Raw genomic sequence first — 15,924 nt, 5'->3', positions numbered from 1 at the left:
ATTATGTTTTTGTTGCAAAATATATTTTATGGATTTAGACAAAATCTGTGTTATAATGTGCATTTTACTACACAGAGCTGTATGATAATTATTTTTTGGTCGTACACATATTGTTAAATAGAAACAGTAAATAGCTTTTCCTTTTTACGACATACCGGCAAGTTGTCACTCGATTTCGCTGGTGACGTTCCAAAAACCAAGACGAAAATGGAGTCTTTTCTGTCAAAATCACTGAAAATTGCAGCCGTTGTTTCGGCATATTGGTAAGGCATTAACATTGCAAATTAGTTGCATAACAATACATGTTAACTTCATCCGAATCCATTGATTGATCAATATAGTTATAGAACTTGAATTTGACCAGTTGACAACCACAAACAAAAACACTGACAGTGACATCACAGAATTATAGTACTTATGCTATAAAACACTATATAACTTACCTAAGCAAGTTGCTTGGGGTAGATTCCATCGTCTACAGTGTGTACAAGCGCAGAAATACTCTCCGCAAGATATAAAGGAATGTCCTGTCAAGAGGGTTGTTTACTGCACACACATTCGTCATGATTACGTCATTCGCGCGTTCTTCGGTAAAGAGGGCAATAGGGCAAAACGGTCGGGATGGTCCACTGACAGTCCGGTCAATTTTACCATATTCCTCCCCATTTTATAGCCCTCCTCTTCACCCCACCAAGACAGTCTGCCACACCCCTATACCACGTTCCAAGACCACACAATATGATCTCATACTTACAGAAACATTCCTGACTAGTTTTTTCTTTGCATTACCCACTCACCATGTGACCTTTGTATTTTATTTATTTATCACCATGTGACCTTTGTATTTTATTTATTTATTTTTAAACCCAGAGCACTCATTTGATAATTTGACCAACCGTTTCCTTAAGCATAGACCACATTACTGAATCCTGACACATTCTATTATCGACGCCCCTTGGCCAGTGTTTAACAGACATCCGACCGCCTCAATCACTAATTAAAGGGCGCGCGCAAACGCGTCACCCTCATATGGTTCGATCCCCAACTCGCCAACAGACTATTTCCAGTATCCGACCCCTACAGGTTATAGAGACGCCTGCTATTTCCAGTATCCGACCCCTACAGGTTATAGAGACGCCTGCCGTTCTCAGCAGTAGTGCGCAATATCTCCCTGAGGGTCTCCTTTCGGATCTGGGCCACCGTATTTGCAACTTCACCCACGTACGCCGGCGTATTGTCTTTCTTACATCGGACTCGCAAGTAAGGAGAATCGGTCTCAACTAGGAGTCGGTCGGCCGGAATCCCTCGCACAGCTGACTTTTGCACCTCATCAAAACGCGCAGCCAGACCTGAGATGCTAAAGTAGCAACGGGGAAATGCAGCGGACCAACTCAGAACCTGATCGAGAGTTCCCGTGAAGCAGTGAAGGTGTATCCGAGTCGGACTAACGTTCTTCTGCATGAGTCGGAGGGCAAGGGCACTAGCCTCACAAGAGTACGTGTCCCGCCCCCGAATATGCAAAAACACTGGTCGCCTAGGGCAAGCCAGCTCCAACAGCCCTACAAACATCTCCTCCTGCCTTCCCCACTCTCTTTCAGGCACAGTTCTGTCTAAACTGATCTCTCCAAGCGCTACCACCCCATCCTTCCTCAACTCTCTCTCCACCTGTCCTACCACCCCTTTAACGTCCCTTAGAGGCGCCTTAGGATGTACCCCGACAGCCGACCCGAAACCAGTGACACTGGGATATTCCCTTGGGTAGTTGGGTGGATCGCAGAAAACTGCAACTCCCCCATTTACCCGCACTGGTACCTCAGGCATTGGCCCCACGGTATGCCCCACCAACGCCTCAATAGAACCAACCTTGGTCGTCTTACAACTGCGGTCCAAGTGAAAGTGGCTGTCGAACGCGGTGAGTTCAGCATTCCTAACCAAAATCCACTCTTGAACCACAGGTGCAATTTCAAAGTCATCACCCAATTCACACTCATTCCCTAGAGACCCGGGCTCTGGAACCGACTCTGCCACTTGAGCCAACGCCATCACCTGGGCCCCTTTTGCTACACAAGTGACTGGCTCGTGTCTCTGAATCAAATCCATCTCTGGACTCGACACAGTCGCCTGAGCCTCCATGACCACACTCCGATCTGATCCGGCTCCCTGCACCAACTCAGTTGCCTGAGTCGACCCAGTAGCCTGGGCCGCCACACAACAATCTGGTCCGGATCTCTGCATCAACTCAGTTGCCTGAGTCGACCCAGTCACCTGGACCACGCCACGCGGCCTGACAAACCTTTGGGCAAGGAAATCGTCTCTTACCTCTTGGCTGCATAGCTTCAGCAACGCGGCCAACACTCTCCAGTGGAAGAGGAGCGCTCGCGAGTTTACCCGTGCAACGTGGAATATAGGGGGAATGTAAAACATAAACCTGCGAGAGACCCTTTCTAACCAGACCTGGTCCTTGTCGTTCAGGCAGGACTGCTCAGAAATTGATAACCTCTGGCGGCTTACGAAAAGCATAGCCTCATCAAACTCTGGAGACCCAGACTATTGACCCTCTAAACTGCACATGGTTCTTTTCCGGATTCTCCCATGCCTCCCGACGAAACACAGGCGGAAAATGCCAGGCCTCAACATGGTGTCTTATCGATCTTGCTCTTAATCCACACACGGGATAACCCTGGGTCTTTTTCCTCTTAAAACCCACATCATCCTGCTGGGACCAGGATCTATCCCTGGTCCCAACCCCGCCATTAAACTCTGCCCCTCTATCAAGAGGCCTGGACCGTCTCTCACTCCGGTCCATACCTCTTATCATCCTACCTTGAAGTGACATTGCCCCTGCAGGCTCTGCCATTTCATCTATAGGCCGTGCAAAACCGGGTTCCCCCACAATTTCCTGGTCAAGGTTAGCCGCCAAAGGAGCATCAACCTCCATGTCTTCCTCATCAGAGATGATGATGACCCCTTCTTCGAGGCCAACCTTGCACGCAGCCTCCACCAACCTCACTGGCGACACAAGGAAGTCCAGTGCTGATGGCTGCAATGGCCATGAAGGCCTCCCCTTCAGGCTCGGCCTTGACCTCCACCAACCTCACTGGCGACTCAGGGACAACCAGCGATGTCGAATCGGAGACAAATGCCTCCTCCTCAGGTTCGACCTTCACCCTCCCACACTCCGACCCTACTGGCAACACAAGTGAGTCCAGCGAGGAAGGATTGGGCACGAGTGACTCTACCCCAGGTTCAACCTTGACCCCCTCCGATCCCAACTGTGCTGGCAACGCAGGGAAGTCCAGCGCTGTCAGGATCGGAGCCGGCTTTGGTCTCGATCTGGACAACTCTACAGTACCCTTGGGCCTTCCGCTCAGTGAAGCCTCAGGGGTCCTCCGTTGTTTTTCAGGACCGGCCAATACCCTCTTAATGAACGAATCACTAAGAATTTGATGGCCGTACTTCCTGACCTGGGATACAAACCCTAGGCGCCCTCTCCTCCTGGCCAAACTTACTTGGCCTTCCACCGCCCTTTCTACCCTACCATGGTCCAAGGGCAACATCGTCCCCAGCTCAATGACGAGGTCTCGCCCCGAACTCCAAAGCGTACCCCGACCGCTGGCCTCCTCAACCTCAATAAATATGTCACGTCCATCCATGCGACAAACCACACGTGGCGTTCTGCAAAACACCACAGATTTATAATATAATGTGCCTTAGCTTCACAAGCTACCGGCATATACGATAAGTATAGACCTAACCTGTCCTACAACTTAGACATGTATACAGATCTATTTCTTCACCCTGTTCCTCCGTGACTCCCACACACTTTCCGTGGAACCACTCCTCACACACATCGCAAGCAATCATAAAGGAACCATCATCAATCCCCCTACACATACAGTATACTTGCTCATCTTGCACATCTTTCGCAAGACCGCAACTCTCTCGCTCTCGAACCACCCAGGCAGGAAGGTTGTTCAATTTACAACTTTTCAATCGGTCATGATTCACATTAACCCTCTTCCCTCGTAATCGGACCTGGTAAAGGAAATCGGTGAATTTTTTCACTACAACCCCCGGCCCAGTCCATTGTGGCGACAACTTCTTAGCTTTGCCTTTCTTTCCCGACACATTAAGCACATATACCATGTCACCAACCCAGTAGGAGTTTTGACATAACCTCACATCATGATCCTGCCTCATGTGAGCCTGATACCCGCTTAAATACTTGCGAGCGGTTTCATGGACTGACACCATACTTTGTTCTAGATTGTGGACATACTCAGTCACAGGCTGTGCCTCATGAGGTGGTAATGGGTAAACCAACTCAGCAGGAGTATAAACCTCTCTCCCTAGCATCATACGGTTAGCGGTGAAACCAGTACTCCTACACACTGATGAACGCATTGCCGCCGCGATTTGCGGAAGATTTTCGTCCCAAGTATTTTCTCGGGAACCTACATAGCAACGGACTGCATCCATGAGTGTGCGATTGTACCTTTCCACTTGACCATTGGTGCTTGGTCGATAGGCAGTTGTTCGCGTCTTATGAATGTGCAATAATTTACACATTTGCGTGAACAGAATGCTCTCAAAGTTGGTACCCCGATCAGTCATTATTTCCATAGGTACCCCATACCTACAGAACACTTGATTTACCACTGCCTCTGCAGTAACCTCAGCGGTTTGCGAAGGCAACGGTATACATTCTACCCATTTAGTGAACTGATCCACCACCATCATCACATACCGATTTCCCCTTTTCGTCAAGGGCAAAGGACCTAGAAAGTCAATGTGCACCCTCTCCATTGGGAGTCCAGAATGAAACTTTATCATCTCGCCCTTAGCCTTACGGTTAGGTTTTTTGCTTACAGAGCAACGCGGGCATTTGGATACGTACTTGATTATGTACTTTGACATGCGGTACCAGAAATACTTGGCCTTAACCCTTTCAATAGTACGCTGTTCGCCCGGATGTCCTGACAGAGGAATATCATGGTTCAGCACCAGGATCTCTTGGCACAATTCCCGTGGAACCAATAACTGCTGACGATCTGACTTTGGGTCGATTCGCCAAAGTAGATCCGCCTCCAATTTAAAACATTGGCGATTAATCCAATAAAACTTGGAGGCTGCGTTTGCTAGAAACAACTCTCCATCAGGAGGCTCGGTACCATGCAATAACCACTTCCGGATAAACCGGAAGTCGTCATCCGCCCACTGATGTTCTTTAAGTAGAGCGTCCCGGTCCTGGACTGGGGCGGCTCTATCAGTACTCTCGACACCAGAGTCTTCTCCGGTTCTTACCTCCTGGATTATGACCGGTGCTAGAGAAACAACGTTATCCACCTCGCGAATAAACCCACCCCATTGTTCTTCTGCCCTAGTACATTGCGGACAACCACCACATGGCAAAACCTCAAGGGTTACACCATGCTCATAATGGTCTCCTCCATCAACCAGCAATCGTGACAATGCATCAGCATTTGCATGTTTCTTGCCAGCATGGTGGACTATGTCCATATCATACTGGCTCAACTCCTCCATCCAGCGAGCTATCTGCCCTTGTGGCTCCTTGAAATTCAATAACCAAGTAAGGCTACTGTGGTCCGTGCGAACCGTGAAACGTTTGCCCAGCAAGTAGTGGCCGAACTGTCGAGTAAACCTCACTACCGCTAGCAATTCTTTCCGCGTGGTACAATACCGCCTCTGTTCTTTAGTCAGCGCATATGAAGACAAAACAATCACAATTCAAATGTACAGCCAGCTTAATATAGATGGCTTATATGGAGCCGAAACAAGTTACAGATTCGACAGAGCAATGTAAATAAACACTGCTCTAAATATAAACGTGTGATGATTTGAATAGAATTCACAATTCAACACATTAAACATAAACAACCTAAAAATATACGTCACAGATGAGCTGTTAAACGGTTCAGCGAACCGCAATATGACGTAAATAGTTAAACCTAAAATTTAGGCAATAAGCTGACAAAATCCGACGAAATCGGTTTAGTTTAATGAAAAGTACTTTAAGTATATTAAAGAAATATTTTATTCACTAAAAGTGAACAAAACAACGATAGGAAACTTAAATTTAAATGAAACTTTATTTATTTTCAAGATGGCTGACTTTTAACGCTGACGGTTAAAAATAGCCGATTGTTTATAAGTGAAAATACTGCAAGTTTGGTGCTCGCAGCGCCAATTATAGTACTTATGCTATAAAACACTATAGAACTTACCTAAGCAAGTTGCTTAGGGTAGATTCCATCGTCTACAGTGTGGACAAGCGCAGAAATACTCTCCGCAAGATATAAAGGAACGTCCTGTCAAGAGGGTTGTTTACTGCACACACATTCGTCATGATTACGTCATTCGCGCGTTCTTCAGTAAAGAGGGCAATAGGGCAAAACGGTCGGGATGGTCCACTGACAGTCCGGTCAATTTTACCATAGAACATTCAATTTTTAGCTCGGCTGTTTTCGGAGAAAACCCGAGGTATTGTCATAGCCAGCTCGTCGTGTTGTGTCCATGTCGTGCTAAAACCTTAACATTTTGTCAAGGTTTTGAACAATGGCTCTACCAAATTTTGTTTTGTTGTGGGGTTGCAAAAACGTTTTAGTAATCTATTATCTATTCAAAACTGCACCCGCAGCCGAGCGTGGCACCCGTTACGCGGTGCTCTTGTTGGATTTGTTGTACACTAGCCATTTGTATTTTTCGCTTTTTACATCAAATTAGGCCATCCTTAAAAAATTGTTTGTTTGGCATAACCCTACCCAGGTAAATTTGGGTTGGTAGGTAGGTAGGGATTTTAATTTTTTTTAGGGTTTTTTTTTCTGACATTGAACTCGGACATATACCAAACTGAAAGGTAATTATCAAATAAAGCTCCAAGTCTTCTGCCTCTGGTAAAGATTTTTCTGCACCGTCCATATCACCGCACGTGTATTCGTAAGTCTATTTTTTCTATAAAGAACTTCGAAAATATAATATAATCCACGAAAAATACTTTGTCTGAAAACGACTTTTGTATACGACTTTTGTCATCGGCCGTTATATTGTAGGCAGACGACAATATCAACTGTGTATGCCATTATCTGCGCATAAATGATACAATATTACCCGATAGCGAACTCAATGTTGATTGGCCAGCTACCATATGCGGGCCACCCCCATATGCGCTTCAAATTGTTCATGGAAACAAACAGAAAAATAGTTTTGAGATTTAAGCATTTTCGCAAATTATTATTTTTTTGAACCAAATTCGCTATACTTTCGCAAATGGTGAATGACAACGCAAGCCCTGTAATAGTGAGCATTTATTCCAATAATAACACGTTCGCAATGCTCGCGCTGCCGTTCGCCATTTTAGTCATTTACGAAGTGTTGAGAATTTGGCACAAGAAAAATCTAAATTGTGAAAATCTAGTAATATTTTGTTGAAAACATCCGCCATTTTAATCCGGACTGGTTTCCTATATATTTGTCTCTTTGTTTCAATGAAAGTGTTCGAAATTCGAACAGTTAACAAAACCCGGTCTGTACCCGATTAGACATTGCTTGACCTTATTGTTAATGAAGTGCAAATATGGTAGCTGGCTAATCAGCATTGAGCTCGCTTACACATGACATGACGTTGTGGAATGAAACGTGAGGACGGGTGGAGCTATTGGATAATATTGGGTCATTCATGCACAGATGGTGTATAATTTGAATACACATTTAATATCGCCGTCTGCCTCCAAAATAGCGACTGGTCGAAAAGTCGTATAAACGTATAAGCAAAAGAAACAAAAACATGACAATAACCCTCAATAAATATTTCTAAGCTGACCACTTTTTATCTTTCTACCGAATATTTACCGATCTGAATTAAAGAGTAATAATAAAATAATTAGTTTTATTGCGATAATATTACACATCTGTGCCGATGGCCGAATTGAATTGAACGGTGATAAGTAATTAATGTGTTTTTTTACTCCCAAACTTTCCTGCACGACATAAGCGTATTTTAATTAAAGGGATACGAGCAAAACAGGAGCGGTTTAATTGTATTTAAAGTCTGATTAATCGCATATGCATAGGCTAAATAAATAGGCGACTCAAATTAATACTGGTACGCGTTTTGTTCATTGCTATTCTAGATATCCTGCTATTCTAGATATCCTTGAAAGAGCATTCAATTAAATGACGCAAATAACCAAAAGGATAAAAAGCGGAAAGGAAAAATTAAGCGGAAAGAATTTTCGGCGAGCAAAAAAAAATTGTTTTTAGAGGTAACAAAAAAAAAATTTAGTCGGGCGGATTTTTAGTGGGTCGGTCAGGTTATGCCAAACAAAAGAATTTTTAAGGATGGCCTTATATGTGAAAGTTTACTAGTGTTTGTTTTGTATTCCCTTAGCAGCACATTTTTCAGTTTTTGCCTTTTATTTTGCTTGAAAACATATCCAAGATAACACCATGTATTTACTAATTTTAGCGCTTCCACTAAAATCTAAAAATGTAGAAAATAGACACTACTGGGGCTAATAAATTACACTAAGACACTTACTGACACTGAGACAATCTGGCAAAAAAATAAAATCTGTGGCAATATATAAGTCTAAATTCATAAATAATACCACACAAAAAACATTTAATTAATATCATACATTAATATTAAACCATATCTCTATATATTATATATATGGTACATGAAGTGTCAGATAGTGGTACATAAAGTACCGGTACATCAACGGACTGGTACGTAAGCAAGGTGTGAAATTCGCTTTGAAAAGTTGGACGTCCTGACTTCCAAGCCTTAAAATTTGGATGTACCAAATATAACAGTTGGAAGTCCCAATTTTATTTCAATGAATATTTTAGTAAACCTTACCGTATGTGTTGATCGCTGGAAACATACATGTTCCAACACTAGCCATTACCTTGTAATCCATTATAATTGCGATTTCAATGTCCAAAACCAAAATATGACCAGTATTGAGGCTAATGTGTTTAAAAATTTCAGAAACACAAACATCCGTAATTTTACGTAAGCGCATGTGAAAAATGAATTTTCGGATAGGATAATTCCAATTGGAGCTCTGTATATTGCTGCTACAAGTTCCTTCTTACGCATCCACTATACACTATGCATGTCCACGATGTAAAACCTGTGTATTAATAAGGGCGCAAAATTGTTGCTTTCGTCTGTCAAAGTCCACGCATTAAAAGCGTGCGTGTTGCAACATACCACGTGCTGTATAAACTAAATATAGATGTGCATTTCAATATTGTAGTATTTTATAATGAAAGAAATTACATGTACATCGAAGTCGATGCACACAAGTGCCTTTGTAAACATATTAGTGAGGGGGGAGCATAGAGGAGTTACCCATTACTCTCTTTACAGGAAAACAAATATTTTATGTAAAAGTGATTTGTTTGATTATTATTATGGTGTTGTTTATTCTGTGTTAGTCTCACATAAAAAGCAAAAGGTACACTCATATAGAGCAAATGATAAGGGCTGTCATCATAACGCTGAAATTTGGCTACATGTACTACTCTTTTTTCCTTAGCGCCAACCTAGAATAGGTACATATAGGATTACATATTTACTCTGCACAATCGAAATAATCAACACCCCACAATTGATTGTATACATGTACTTCTTAAAAGTGGCAAGTGCTGATGTTTGTGAAATTCTTTAACACATATATCAAGAATTTAACCAAAAAAAACAACATACACTATTTAAAGTAAAAAATTTCAGAGAGCAAACAGTTCTTAAATGAAAGCACTTCATTAGACTATAATTAGTCCATTTAAATGTATTCATTTTAAGTTCTTGATAGTTTTAGCTCATATATTCAATGAACAGTCTCATTTTTTGCCATTGATATGGGTCTGCCTAATGCACAGGTTAAGGTTAATGTGGAATATATCAATATTACTATTTGTTAAATAGCAAAGCATTTGAAAATTCATTCATGTTTTGGGGGTTATTTTGTGTGGTTACTTACCAACTTTCATAAGTCCAATTTTCGGAGAAATTTAAGGTTTACTTTTGTCTGCAACAACTTCATATCTCTAGGTGTACTACATAAATATTGCAATGAAATGTTACATATGTGTTCGCAATCTTTGTAACAAGTCACTCACCTATAACTGTAATCAAACTTTTAGCAGAATTATGGACATCTTTCTACTTAGTCAGGTTAAGGATTGTGTGCAAATTGAAATTTATGTGAAAAGTTTCATGCAACAAGTACTCATGTACTTATTAACTCCTACAAATATTAAATTGAAAATTCTTACATGGGATTACCATTAAAGGTCATTGATTAAGGCCCATAACACTGGCCTTCAATTTAGCAGATTTATGGTTGTTTTTGTAACCTGTAAAAAATTCAGGTTAAAAATATATATAATCACTGATAAATTTTTTGACTATGACCAGCTGTTAAGGAGAATTATGCCCCTTTTTGCACTGCCTGGTTAAGGTTTATGTGCATCAATGAAGATGAAATTCCATGTAGGTTTGGGTACATTACGTTCTTATCTCTGTAGCTTTTAATAGATAAAGATCACATAGCAGGGTTCTGCACCCTGCTATTTTCAAGTTCCCTCAGTTCTTACCCATTGGGCTGCTGAAGACAGAAAAGCTTTATATCTTTTAAAATGTTAATTTGTTTGCAAATATAAAATAAACGGGTGATGGGGTATGCCTTATGATAGTATTAGAAGCACTCTTAAAACGAAATCCAACCCTGTCAGCAAACTGACCTGTCTTTCAAAGATTTTACTTTTTAGTAGTACCCTGTACCTAGATTTTATGCTCCCCTAAATTTTTTAGGAGGAGCATATAGTCGCTGCTTCGTCTGTCTGTGCGTGTGTCCGTCCAACCGTGCACAATTTTTGTCCAGGCATTTCTAAGTAATTAATGACCGGAATTCAATCAAACTTTATGGGAAGCTTCACTACCAAGAGGAGATGTGCATATTATCAGCCGGTTCTGGTCGGATGATTTTTCACAGAGTTATGGCCCTTTGAAATTTTCCATTAACTGTTCATATAGTGTAATTCTTGTCCGGGCTATTTCTCAGCAACTAATGACCAGAATTCAATGAAACTTTATGGGAAGCTTCACTACCAACAGGAGATGTGCATATTATCAGCCGGTTATGGTCGGATGATACAGAGTTATGGCCCTTTGAAATTTTCTATAAACTGTACATATCAGGGTTGGCATATTGACCGGTCAATTGAGTATTGACCGGGCCAGCGGTCAATACCCAGTTAAAACCGGTCAATACTGGTCAATATTGGTGGATTGAAAATTATAGCATTTACACATCACAAAGGAAGACTTTAAGCTATTCTATATTAAATCAATAATTATTCTGTAATTGATAAACTTTTTTTGAGTTATTTATTGTAAAAAAATCTTAAAAGCTGTACAAAATTACTTATTTATTATTTTTTGAAACGGCCTCAAATACTTAAGGACTAAGGTAATATCTTTATCTCAGTGTATCACATCTGTAACTAAAGTAGTACCGGTATTACTATTGTACATGTAGTTACCATAGTATTTCACTGATCTATTGATATATATATTTGATAAGCAGATGGACAAACAAAACTCTTGTGTTTTCTAGGGTCATAAATCTGGCCCCTAAGCCTTAATTGGTAATAAAATGCATGCTGTGTTATGTCTCTGATATTGACAATGAAGCAAATCTGCCCTTAGGCTATTTCATATCACTCAAAAAAGGAGACATAACTTGCTTGTAATTTAATAGTAACATCTAACTTGTCTTCTTTTTGTATTAAGAAGTTTTTTTTTACTTTCATATTTAAAAGCTCAATTGGCCTCAACATGAATAAGCAATCAAAGTTCTTGATTTTGCCAAAAAATAATGTTTTCCAATTGTGGGTCTACTCAAGACTCTTCAATTATTTAGTTCTTTTAATAATTATTTCTTTTTCTTTTTTTACATGTATGCATGGAAAATAAAATATTTTGTTTAAAAAGAATTAAAAGAAATCTAGGCAAGAATCATGTCAAAAAGGTCCTATATTATCAGTTTTGGGTACCCCAACCTTTTTAAATCTCAAAAACATTGAACATTCTTTTGAAAATGCACATCATTGGTGTGTCATATTGTTATTCTTGTTGAATCAAGCACAGAATTATCTGAACATTCATTATAATTTTTTTTTAAGTTCAATCGACCAGAAAAATCCAATTGACCAACTGCAACTTTGACTAATTTTCAAAATTTTGAGAGATTGGCCTAAAAATTGCATGAACAGGTATAAAATATTGGGTATTAATAGCTTAAGACATTATTGGCAACATGTCTGTTTAATTTGCATTATCAATATTGTTTAATTAAGCATGGAATATTAATCAAAATTGGGGGTAAAGTTCAATCGAACAGTATTGACCAGTAATGACCACTTCGGGAGTATTGACCGGGTCGGTTTTAACCGGTAAAAACCACCGGTTAAAACCGGGGGCGGTCGATTGGTGCCAACCCTGGTACATATAGTGCAATTCTATTCCGGGCTATTTCTACCCAACTACTGACTGGAATTCAATGAAGCTTTATGGGAAGCTTAACTACCTTGAGAAGATGTGCATGTTATTTGTGGGTTCTGGTTAGATGATTTATTTAGACAGTTATGGCCCTTGAAATTTTTAAGTTGCTAAACCATCCATCGTATTATTTTGTCCAAAGTTATGCCCCTCAAGACGTTTCCTTTTATCTGGATATATAGTGCAATATTGTGACAAAAAAAAACCTATGGGGAGCATCACCCGTCTCCGACGGTTTCTTGTTCCCAATTCTTCAGATATTCATTTGAAACATCTACCCTGTCTTTAATATTTTCATGCGAGGCCATCAAAAAAGGCCCAAAAATCTGACCAGCAATAAAGCAGTTCTTTGAAAATTTAGATAAATGTTTGCATGCACCAGCTCCTATATCTAACTGACACCCAGGCCTAGCATGGGGTTGCATTTGGGGCCATTTGTGTTGAGGTAAATGTTGCTGATGTTAAACATAGATAAAAAGTTTGCCCTAAATAACTTATCTCACAATGGCAATACATGTATGCTGCTTAAATTATGTGTGTAGGTAAGCTTCCTTCTGATATAGCAAAGGATATAGTTTGGAACCAGTTGGATCAAGGTCACTGATTCTAAAAATAGAAAAACAGTTTCACTCTATAACTTGAATTTAGATAGAGGTATTTTTCTGTATTGTTTATGTGTATCTACTACTGTTATTTAGCTTAAGATGTATCTTTGTGTTATTTTATCAGGTGACTGACAGAAAATGTACGTTATACTTTCAAAGCGGAGAAATTTACTCTGGCCAGCTCAATATTATTACAAGCATCTCATATGTATTCCTTTACTTATGTTCTATGTTTGTATTTCAGGTTTATTTCTATTTCTATGGTCTTCTTGAATAAGTACCTGTTGAGCAGCAAAGATCTCAAGGTAAACTTATTATTTAATCCCTAATTTAAATGTTTTCAGTCTTAAAACGGAAGATAATACTAACTAAACACGAAGCATAAACAAACTCTTAAATTTTTTTGTTTGTAACTAACCCTTCTCGAAAAAGTGCACTAAATGCGCATTTAATGCGCATTAAATGCACATTAAATGCGCATTTAATGCGCATGTTATTGGCACCGTATTTTTTGCTTAACAAGTGCATTTTAATCTGTTAAAAAAAACACTTTTTACTAGTGTGTTTATACATTTAAGTGTATTTTTTTTCCACGAAATAATACACTTAAGTGCGTTTATTATGATAATAAGTGCGCTTAAGTTTATTTTTAAGTGCATTTATACACTTGAGTGTATTTTAAGACATACAAATAATACACTTCATGGTCAAAGTAAATTTTTTAAAGCGCATTAATACACTTGAGTGCATTTCCAGTCATTCAAATAATACACATTACAGAATTAAAAGCAAATTATTTAAGCGCATTAATACACTTGAGTGCATTTCCAGTCATACAAATAATACACTTCATTGAGTATTCAAAGTGAATTTTTGTAAGCGCATTAATACACTTGAGTGCATTTCCACTGATACAAATAATACACCTTACAAAATTGAAAGTGAATTTTTTTAAGCGCATTAATACACTTGAGTGCATTCCCGGTCATACAAATAATACACCTTACAGTATTAAAAGTGAATTTTTAAGCGCATTAATACACTTGAGTGCATTTTCAGTCATACAAATGATACACTTTTTGAAGTGTTGGAAGTGAATTTTTTAAGCGCATTATACGCTCAAGTGTACTTTTCATCACTTCAAATTAATATGCTTAAAAATTAACCAAATTTAAAAAAAATCCCAGCATTTTGAAGTCAGCATTCATTCTTTAAATGAAAGGTTAGTGTAAACACATACATAAAAAACAAAAAGTACAATTCAATAGATAAATACACACTTTTATTGGAATGTTAAACCTTAAAAAACAAAAACAAATGTTACATATCTACATAAAAGAGAGGATTCAAACGGGCTATTGCCTATCTGGAATTAACAATTGAAAATATCAAGCTCATACCAGTGATTTTTCTCCCCTCTGATTATCGGTAACTGATTAACAGCCAAATACAGGTGGTTTCCACTTCAAAAATATTAAAGATTTCCCCTCCTTAAGCTGAAATGTTTTCCCTATCATTTACTAGATTTTTATATATTACATTAATTCCAAATCCCTTTTTAATATGGACAAAAGCAGCACATTTAATTCAATCATATTCTGGATCCTAATATATGACAAATGAACAGTATTCATGAAATTTATATAAATCTATACCTTATTTTTAAGATCTTCCTTTTTTTGTTCATTATTGCGCTAAAACATGCCCTTCTGAGAGCCAGTACGTACAGGTTGTTTTGAATTTCCAAAGAAAATCACTGCATACATGCTGACAATATTTAGCAGCTTAGCCCCTGTCACTATATTTGTTGTTATACACTGTTCCTTACAAAGAATGCATTCATAAACAACCCTTTATAGAGCACTTCACCAGCTGATCAGGTCATGGTCTGCGAGGCGCTTCTCGTGCATGATCTCATTTGAGATCAGGTCCTGAAAGATATTTTATAATGTAAGTGTTAAATATTGCTGTTATGGTAATCTTGTTCAACAGTTGCTATAAATATCATAAATTTAAATCAAAACAAGTTTGTTGGCTTGTTGTTTTTGTTTGTTTATTTTTGCAATTTTAATCTCGTGATCACATGTGACTTAACTCTTTTCATAAATAATTTAAAGAAATTACGTTTGATAGGAAATCCTGTTAATAAATGTACTAATATATGTGGTCTCCTTTGGCTGTGATGACTGGTCGGAAGTGTGACTTCTTTGAATTGCAATAACCTTTATTATATAGTTTTACCTCTCAACAAATCCATCTTTTCTTGGTCAAGGACAAGCTACAGGGCACGGTTTCCCACTCCTGTTCCCCTCAAGTTGGCCTGGTATACATGTCCATACATCAGGTAGTCCCCTTTTTGCTCCCATTTTTGGCAGGCGATGATGCACATTCTGTCCAATGGATCTTCCGATCAATGTAAATTTCACCTTGGGGTTTAACCTTCAAATATAAAATATTAAAGTTCTGATTAAATATGGGGGAAAGAAATCTGTTCATTAATGACAAGAAATAGGTATAAATAAATTTTAAGATGACAATAACCATAAAATACAGCCATAATAATTCAAATGGTGTTTTTTTCCTTAAAATTGCTTTACATTTACTCATCCAGTTACATTTCCCAGTGACAAAACATAAATATGATAATGATCATAATTAATTTAATTAAAAAGAGATGCAGAAATGAAAATACAAACCTGTTACAGCTGTTCTTCAGCATTCCAAAAA

At 39.1% G+C, this 15,924-nt stretch overlaps 1 protein-coding gene across 2 annotated transcripts in view; it reads left to right on the top strand.

Annotated features, from left to right (window-relative positions):
* Window positions 1-56: 56 nt before the first annotated feature.
* The window catches only part of LOC127855660 (GDP-fucose transporter 1-like), a 33,336-nt gene continuing 17,468 nt past the window's right edge, over window positions 57-15,924 (top strand). Inside the window, exons 1-2 of one of the 2 annotated variants that reach the window (XM_052391402.1) lie at window positions 57-263; window positions 13,442-13,502. In XM_052391402.1, coding sequence (XP_052247362.1) covers window positions 208-263; window positions 13,442-13,502 — 117 coding nt within the window. In that variant the 5' untranslated portion in view covers window positions 57-207. The remainder of the gene's footprint in view (window positions 264-13,441; window positions 13,503-15,924) is intronic. The other variant, XM_052391401.1, reaches the window with a different exon arrangement.

Source organism: Dreissena polymorpha, chromosome 13, assembly GCF_020536995.1.
Source record: "Dreissena polymorpha isolate Duluth1 chromosome 13, UMN_Dpol_1.0, whole genome shotgun sequence".
Classification (NCBI taxonomy): domain Eukaryota; kingdom Metazoa; phylum Mollusca; class Bivalvia; order Myida; family Dreissenidae; genus Dreissena; species Dreissena polymorpha.
The sequence above is the reverse complement of the archived record's forward strand: the minus strand, read 5'-3'. Positions and strand labels throughout refer to the sequence as shown.